General features: G+C 38.8%; 1 protein-coding gene across 1 annotated transcript in view; it reads right to left on the bottom strand.

The window, feature by feature from the left end:
- Positions 1-1032: 1032 nt before the first annotated feature.
- Positions 1033-9186, bottom strand: part of inpp5d (inositol polyphosphate-5-phosphatase D) — a 28870-nt gene continuing 20716 nt past the window's right edge. Inside the window, exons 16-27 of the mRNA XM_072699939.1 lie at positions 8924-9032; positions 8400-8488; positions 7956-8037; positions 7743-7832; positions 7187-7297; positions 6631-6710; positions 6410-6497; positions 4703-4849; positions 2598-2664; positions 2288-2506; positions 1613-2070; positions 1033-1464 (exon numbers count right to left, since the gene is read on the bottom strand). Of these exons, the coding sequence (XP_072556040.1) occupies positions 1415-1464; positions 1613-2070; positions 2288-2506; positions 2598-2664; positions 4703-4849; positions 6410-6497; positions 6631-6710; positions 7187-7297; positions 7743-7832; positions 7956-8037; positions 8400-8488; positions 8924-9032 (1590 nt within the window). The 3' untranslated portion in view covers positions 1033-1414. The remainder of the gene's footprint in view (positions 1465-1612; positions 2071-2287; positions 2507-2597; positions 2665-4702; positions 4850-6409; positions 6498-6630; positions 6711-7186; positions 7298-7742; positions 7833-7955; positions 8038-8399; positions 8489-8923; positions 9033-9186) is intronic.

Here is a 9186-nt window from a genome sequence, read left to right as displayed (position 1 = left end):
GGTCCGGCTGAGAGGCGAGGCAGCTGAGGCAATGTTACAGGGGGTGCATCTGGATTGTGGATTGCCTCTTCTACCATCGGTTGGACTGCCTGAACCTTCCGCTGCTCCAGCTGCATCTGCACGTAGAAAAAATAAGCAGAAGGATCGCACACGAGAAGGCATGTTGGAGGCTCTTCCAGGACCAGTTGCGATCCCTGTCCTCTCCCCGGCGGCAGATCGAGGTAACCTCCTCACTATCCACGATCCAGTGGTGTTTGTCTCACTGACACTTCTAAGTCGGCGTCCGACCCCCCTGCCACTGCTTTGCTCACGCCCGAGGTTTGTCTCCCCTCTGCTTTGCCTACGCCCGAGGTTCATCTCCCTGCTGCTTTGCCTACTGCTTTGCCTACAGTCTGCAGTTCCCCCAGCTCCACCTCATCGGTCACCTGCATCTTCGCCAACTGTAGCTTCACCGTTGCTTACCACAGCTTCTGCTCCCTCCTCACCCCCTTTGGTGTCCCCTCTGCCTCCTACCTCGCAGTCGCTGAGGGTCCCTCTGGCTCCGGCCTTGCGATCGCCTGTGGCCCCTGCTGCTCCCAAATTCAGCCCGCCTGATCTTGGTCTCCTTGTTCGTGTCTGCCTTTGTGCAGTTGTTGTCTGAGTTAGAGTATGTTTCCCCAGTCCGGTCATTGATGTCAGTTCTGTGTGTTGCATCATGTTCCTAGATGTGTTCTCCCCAAATAAATCCTGTGTTTACCCGACTCCTTGGACTCCTGCTCCTGTTTCCCCGCTCCGTGCCTGTTTGCGTGACAATGTATATTTCATAAATATGTCAAATAGTATGAAAGAATGCTATTGATTTCCATAACAAATACTTCAGCACCCACATGCACACAAAGCATATTTATGTAGAGGGTATTGTGTTACACTACATGTAATTTTTTGAAAATATATCGTATAAATCTGAAATACCGCCCAGCTCTTGGCAAAGGTAAAAGTCATTGATGGGAAGTGGTGAAGCATTGCATAAGCAGATGATCTGTAGCTATGCCCTTGGGAGTGAACAGCAACTCAATTTTTATTTTATTTTCACTTCATACACGACACCCTGAAAAAAGCAATAAAATGACTCATTGCCTTTAAAAGCACAAATCAATGCCATTGACATTCACATTTTAGGTTAAAATTTGAAAAAAACAACCCAACAACCCCAAAAACATTTTTATAATAACGAGTATTTACAATATATAAGGAATGTAATTAATTTAATCCCTGAATTATGACTTTTTAGGCTGGCACATTGCATTATTTATTATTTTCCAAATTGATATTTCAGCTGACATTCTTTACAGTCTGAATGTTATGTACTGGTTAATCGCTGTAGTTCCTGTTTCCTGAGGATTTCTTATATACATGAAGCTGTTGATGCTGAAACTCATTTCACTGAGCGTCCAGCTTTTGAAGCCTGAACTCCTTCATGATGCCCTAGAGAACACAGATATTCTTCATTATGTCATTGTCTAAGAGAGACACACTCTGAAATTACATTATACAACAATTCTATGAGTGTATAACAAGTCTGGCACATTTTAGATGTTCTTATTACTAGAATTTGACATGTGATGGTCATTACCTTCCTTTGGGGGGGGCTGGGTGGGTCTTGCCGGTGGTCGGCCTTTGCTGGGAAGCTCGGCGGTCTCTCTGTAGTCCCTAGGTTTGATCGGCTGAGGGTCTGGTAGGCCCCCACGGGATTTCAGAGGCAGTGGGGGCCTGTTACCTGGCAATAACCCCCCCTCTGACCGAGATGGCACCACAGGTTTCTTATTAAAGCCAGGAGGCTGCAGAGTTGTAGGACCTGGGTTTTTGCACTCAGTGGAGCATGTGAAGGAGCGATTTCGGGGAGTGGGTACAGGAGGAGGACGCTCAGCTTCAGGTTCAGGGGACTTGGAGGTGCCAGCGAAACCTTCTGGTAGATTGAGGTGGTCCTTGCGGGGGAAATCGTGTTCTTTTGAGCGTGATGTCTGCTTTGTCACCACCATGGAGCCATAAAGAGGATTGTCAAACATCTCAGGAGGCTTTCCATCTTCACCCCTGCAGAAGTAACACTTCTGAGTTAATTTAAAATCTCAATGGTATTATTTATATATAAAATAATAATAATAATAATAATAATAATAACAATAACAATAATAACAATCATTATTATTATGATTATTTTATTATTATTATCAACTTGAAAGAAGTCAAATAATGGTGTTATATATATATATATTTTTTTTTTATTTTTTTTTATATGGAGGATACTTACACATGATCTGACCCTTTTCCTTGAGGACAATGAACACCCATATCTTGTGCAGTTTTCTTTGGCGAAATGTTACCCTGGGTTGTATCTTTACTTATGTGACATCCAGGGGGGCTCGCTCTTGGGGGCATGTTGTAGCTCCAGCCCATATCTGACACACCTCCGGATTTATAGCCCACTCCCATGTAACTGGGATTACTTATGTTGATGGGTATAGGAGGCCTGAACAGAGAGACATATGTAATATCACTTCCATCTCATTGACTGCACAGGAGAATGTGTGACACCACTGAGACTGCAGAAATAAACTCACTTGTTAGTGTGGTCATTTCCTCTGTTCTTTGGAACTCCAGAGTCATCTCTCTCAACCTTGACAAAATCTATCAAAACAGAGAAGTTCCTTAGCACTAGCCAGACATATGTGGAACACTCTTTTACACTCCATTCTGTAAACATATGTCAATGAATGGATCACAAAACTAAAGCAATTTACCCCTACATTATTTTATAATAAATACTGATTCTGTAATAGTGAGCAGTTTTATACAAAACAATGTTTTCAGTAAACAAATTGCTGGTTGTGAATTCCTTTTGAAATATGTATAATGTTAATATCAAATTGCTCCAAATTTCACTATTCCATCCAGCTACCCATACATCCATTTCATACACCAATTTGACCTGTTCAGGGGGTGTCTGGAGCCTATCCCAAAAACAATGGGCGTAAAGTAGGGAATAACCCAGGATGGGGGCGCCTACCAATTGTCTCAAATTTCACTAATCATTAGCAAAACATCATCCAAATTTACAGGCCATTGTGCCGTATATATGTGGTGGTAATGAAAACATCAAATCTTTACTGTGACTCAAATGGTAGCATTATCTGAAAAAAAAATTAAATAGTTTTCAATTCTTATGTTTATTCACCTTGTCTGATATATCATTTACAGTGGTACCTCAGAACTTGAGCTTAATCCGTTCAGAACTCCAGATCGAATCCTAAAAAGTTCGGGTTCTGATCGAATTTTCCCCATAAGAAATAATGGAAAACCAATTAATTGGTTCCCGGCCCCAAAAAATTACACCTAAATATGTTTTTTTTTTTTTAGTGTTTAAACACAAAATGAACCAGATAAAACAAGAAGAGCATATACTGTACTAAACACATGTAAGGACATTTATCAAAACAGTAATTTGTAAAGTAAGAAAATAAATGTATCCAATGTGTAAAGGTAAAAAAAAACAATGTGTCCTGCTCCGATTGTCTGCTCCATCCGTGTACCACGCCCCCTCGTTAACCACCTGTGGAATCCCCGTGTGATTAGCTGTTTCTCGTTGTTGTTGTGAGTCCTCTGTATTTCGTCCGCGTTTCAGTTTGTTTCCCCAGTCCGGTCATTGTATTGTCCGTTTGGGTTTTGCCTGCCTTACCTGTAATCAAACCCCGTATTCCCCGATACCCTGACATCTGCGCCTTTGTCTCCATTCCGTCCCCGCTCGGCACGATAATATTATTATAATTAAATGGTTTATTATATTAATGGTTTATTATTCATATTAAAATAATTAATAACAAATCTTAATTTTTAAATTTATTTTATTATATAATAATAATTACTGTCACTGTCTATCATTGTCTAAATGTATTTTTACTGTCTAAATATATATATTCAGCTTGTGTAAATATGCACTATGCTATCACAGCGAATGCGAGGCTGAGACTGAAGCATTACCCTTGTTTCCGCTGAGAGACGTGCGCGTGACTCATTTACCCGCACATACAAGTTATCTTAGGTTGGCGTTCACGGTTTGACTTCTGAGATTCAGATTGAGTACTAGGTAATTTTTTCCTTTTTAAGAAATTCGAGTTGTAATGAGTTCGAGAACTGAGGTACCACTGTATAATCTATAAGAATTATCATTATATAGGGCTTTTTCAAGGAACAAAATTTACTATTCTCTTCTGAATGAGAAAGGTGGCATGATATTGAGGTAATGATTATTTTGAAAAAAAACTTTTGTGCTTTTGGTATTGCAGTTTAATTTTAAATGATAGTGGATGCTTTTTAAGGCTTTGGTTTTATTGAGAGTTCAAAAGCCACAGCGTTGGGTTTGTTCTTCTTTTTGACAAACAGTACTTTGCCAAATAAGGTAAAGGAAATATAGTTTCCAACAAGTCAGAGTTTTTTAGATCTTTATCAGACATTAATATAATTAATTGAATGAAAATGTGACACTGGCTGAAAAGTTTTCATTTTAATGTTTTCTTTATGTAGATAGCTATGCAGCCACCATTTCGAGTATTCTAGCCTTTTTACCATTGCTCTTTTAACCCTATAACACTATGATTTAACTCATAGTTGGGTTCCTTATTGTAATGGAAAAACCCCTTTTTCAAGGGATGGGGGAAGTGATGCTTACCATACAGTTTTTCAGTCTGCTTGCCACCGGAGGTCCGCAGCTGGATAACTCCAGTTAGTTCTCCAGTCTTCTCTCCATGGTGTTTTAAGGCAATGCTAAACTCTACATTAGATGTCTGTGCTTCACGCAAGGCCACACAGCCTTCCCCTGTGCAAACGACAAATGGCACTCCATTTACATCTACTATCGTCTAGTAGCGGTGCTCTTATTATGACTGTGAAAGTAAGTAATTACATCTCCAAAAAACCTTGTACAGTTTGGCAGCAAGATTCAGGGAATGTGAAAACTGTATATTCCAGCATGACAACAAATCACTTTTAAAGATGCACTTTTATGAAGACAAAACTAGACATACAGATATATACAGTTGGAATATATAGTTCCAACATGCATCAAAATTATTTTACTGCGGTCCAATAAGACATACTGTACCTCTTCCAGGTTTCTAAGATTTTAAGCAATTCTTCTGATGTTATTGCTAATGCTAAGAGAAATCACTTCGCAACCAATCGAATATACAGCCATCCATTTTCCACCCATTTATCCTGCTCAGGGTGGGGGGGCTAGAAAGTACCCTAGTTCGAAAATGGCAGGTGCACAGCATGGATGGGGTGCTACTCCATCCCAGGGCACACACATGCATATAATTACACACAATGGGCAGATGCCAGTTTATCCAACTATGGGTCTGTGGATCCAGAAGGAAACCAGAAAGTGCAGCACAAAGAGAACATGCAAAACTCCACAGACCCTATCCCTAGCCATGAAGGTGTGAGACAACTGTGCAACTCAATCTTTAGCATAAAATCAGGAGAATCATGCCTCTGCATGATATGGCTGTTGCATGCCTGCATACTACCAGGCTCAACCGATGTTTCCCTACACTTGATTGCTATAAATATTAGAGGGAGCTGTTTATGGAACTACATTACAAATACTTTATACTGTTCTTCACTCATATGCCCTCACTTTCCACATTAATATTGTGGTTTTTTTGAAGAAAAAAAAGAGAACTAAGAGAACATGGTTGCAGAAATTTTTTGTATTGTAAAATAAAGTAGCTCATATTTAACAGTACAACCGTACAATTAAAATGGTGAACAGAGGATGGGTCCAAGCTGTTACAGATTTTTGGAAGAGTCAGTCACTTTAATAGTGGAAAACATGTCAGCTATGGTATACCAACTTTTCCTCTCAATTCTTCTGCTTCTACTGCATATTCTCTACCTTGATTTGTTTTTCTTTTTACTATACAGCCATAGCTTAATTTTTTTGTAAAGGGTACCAATTGTGGTAATGTGGGCTTCATACTATAATCAACAAACATGCAGTTAGATAAATTTCCCAGTGATTGTGTGCCCTCCTATGGACTGACGTCCCACCCAAGTTACCAGGACTATGTAGTGGATAAAAAGTATGGAATGTGGATAGAAAGACTAATAACTGCCATTCAACAGTCCACAATAAACCACAGACCATATCCATATAACATTTCTGTGGACTTTTAGAAATGTAATGTTTTTCATTTGATTGCATGAAGACTGGGTGAGTTTGGGTTTCCAGTATCGTAAGGTGATGAGGAAGCCTGATGTCACCCGTAAAAAAATAATGATAAAAAATAAGTGAATTTTCGAAATTTGCTTTTCAGCCATACACAGTGGGATACCTGTTGCCTTTTGGTCACATTCATTTCTCACACTGTCTTACCATAGGATTCTTCACAGTCAGTTGATTTAATGCTGATCAGGATGTGCTGATCGAGGAGATACTCTGGGTCCGAAATGATTGGTTTAAGCTAGATATATAAAATTAAGAAGAATTACATTCAACACAGCTCTCAGTCATTACATTCTGTATATAATGAACTAATTTTCATTGTAGTACTTATACTGAATGTTGAAATGAGAGCTATATCATTTTTCAGTTACCTCAATATGTGATCCAAACCGAACCTTTAATGATCCCTCACTATGCTCAAGATTTTCTCCCTCAGGACTTTTTACAAAATCTGAAAATCACATGAAATTGAATATTACTATTTCAAAATGATTATGATGAATTATTAGTGCCAGATTGATTTATAATAACAAAAGCCCATACACTAACTCATAGAATAACACAGCATTGCTGTGAATGGCAGCAGGTAGTGTATTGTAATATGTAATCTAAAGAGTGTCCCTAGGGGCCTGGAAGTCCTTAGATCTGCCACAGTGGGCATCCCTTTGAAACTCTGAGAAATCTACAAGAAACTAGTTCCCCAGATTCCTCTTGGAAAAGTGTCAGCTACACAACACTGTAATATCATAATATCAGTTTATTTAATAACTATACAGTACTTACTGATTTTTTTCAACTATTTTTTACATTTACCTAAACTCATCCTTGTAGGTCATTAAGATTTAAGGTTTTTCTGTAAATGTTAGATAAAGCAGTTGTCTACATGACTTGTAAATGAGCATTAAGGTACAGCTGTTTATTGCTCACTCTCTAGACAGCTGGAGTGGTACTCAATAAAGAACTTGGTGTTAGATTTGGTCCTCAGGATGGCGATGCAGTTCATGAATTTAATTCCCCCCTCAGAAGCACTGCTGGGATCTGCAATAAATGGAAGAAATTGTGTGGCCACAGATAAATTAAATTAGCATCAGCTATTACTGAACTTACCACACTGCCAGAACTACCTCTTGCCTATATACAGTACCTATATAATTTCAATATCATGTAACCAAAATAATGTGCTTATTTTACCTACAATATCATGCAGGGATGCTTAATGCAGTAGAATAACTGATACAGTTCATTTTCTGCTTCAAAGCCTCATTGTTATGTATTACCATAAAAATTTTATGCTAATATGTCCATCCATCCATTTTCTGAAACTGCTTATCCCATTTAGCGTCACAGGGGGTCCGGAGCCTATCCCAGAGGCTACAGGGGCAATGCAGGGAACAACCCAGGATGGGGCGCCAACCCATTGCAGGGTATGCTAATACGTAAAAAATAATCTTTCATGACATGGAAAAAATACTATAAGACATACCATTTTTTGAGACAAACTGTGATGTCACTCCCACTTGAAATGTTGCAAACACAGGAGAATGGTCGCTTGTCATGATGTCATTGGTGCACCCTTAAGGTTAAAGCACAAGAACAAAACAATAGTGTTAGCAACTGCTGACAGGTTTGTAGATATGCTGTGGTTAGAATTAAGAGTAAGTATAGCAAAGTAAGTACAGGAAGTATAGTGCCTTACCATAAGACTGGCACACCACATGAACAAGGGGGTAGGACTTGCGCAGCACCCGGTCACACCATGAGGGTAAGTTATATTTAGTCTGCCAAGAGTGACTCACAATTATATAGCTTTACTCTCAAGCATGCCATGCTCTTTCCTTCCTTAATTATACTATGCTACACAAATAACATACTTGCATGTATTTTATCAGCATTGCTAAATATTCAGGGTAAAATGTGATACATGACTGTATGGAACCAATGGCAAAAAAAAAAAAACAAGGAGTATTGATCCTGTTGCAAATGACCACAGGACATTAAGGAATGACTACACTGCCAAGTTTACATAAAAATGCTAAATTAACCCAAGCTGTGTAGCAGGGTAAAACACACAAACTGATGTATTCATGTGAAGCAAAATGTTTGCTGATTTTAACACTGAAGAACATCTGGAAAAACTTACCCCTGTGGCTTTGGCCTTTGTATAGGCGTATTTTTCACGTGTGTCCCTCTCAAAACGATATGTGGGTGCGAATGTAATCTCCTCTTCCTCTGATGTAATAAAACAAAGAATATAATAATGTGAAGAATTTATCATTAACCGAACATTTCCAAAACAGAACACACAAAACACTTTGTTCTGATTTGGTTGGTTTGGCAAAAAGCAATGATATGTGTGTAGTCAGGCACATTTTTATATTTTTTTATAGTTTTTATGTTGAATCTGGTAACTGGAGAAAGGTGACTTTCAGGATTTCTCATATCAATTAATACATTTCTTTAAAAATACGTTAATGTCTATTTTTTGTTTTAATTCTAAATATGTTTTTGAAGAACCTCCATTGGCATTTACAACCTATATTACCTTATCATATAAAGTATGCATACTATTCACATTATCAGCATTGAATTCGCAGTTCAGCGATAATAAAACAGCAATGAAATTTCTGCATTGTTCAGGCCTCTGTAAAAGGTGTATTAGTATACCATAGTCTATGAAGACCTTCTCCTCTTGTCTTTCCTGGGTGAGCTGATCATACATAAGGAGATCCTGGTATTGCTGCTGCTTGATCTTACTCACAATATTTTCTGCATCCTGCTCAGGAGAGAACAAGTATAATTCCATGACATGTAATACCCCCATCATAAACAGCACTGGGGAAGTTACTGACAAAAGTACTCCATTAAAGACAGAGGTGGACAGTTCAAGTCTGGAAAGTACAAATCCAGACCAAGGTTTTGTTTCAAGT

This window comes from Paramormyrops kingsleyae, chromosome 15 (genome assembly GCF_048594095.1).
Source record: "Paramormyrops kingsleyae isolate MSU_618 chromosome 15, PKINGS_0.4, whole genome shotgun sequence".
NCBI lineage: Eukaryota > Metazoa > Chordata > Actinopteri > Osteoglossiformes > Mormyridae > Paramormyrops > Paramormyrops kingsleyae.
Note: the sequence above shows the minus strand (reverse complement) of the source record. Positions and strands in the feature narration are given on the sequence as shown.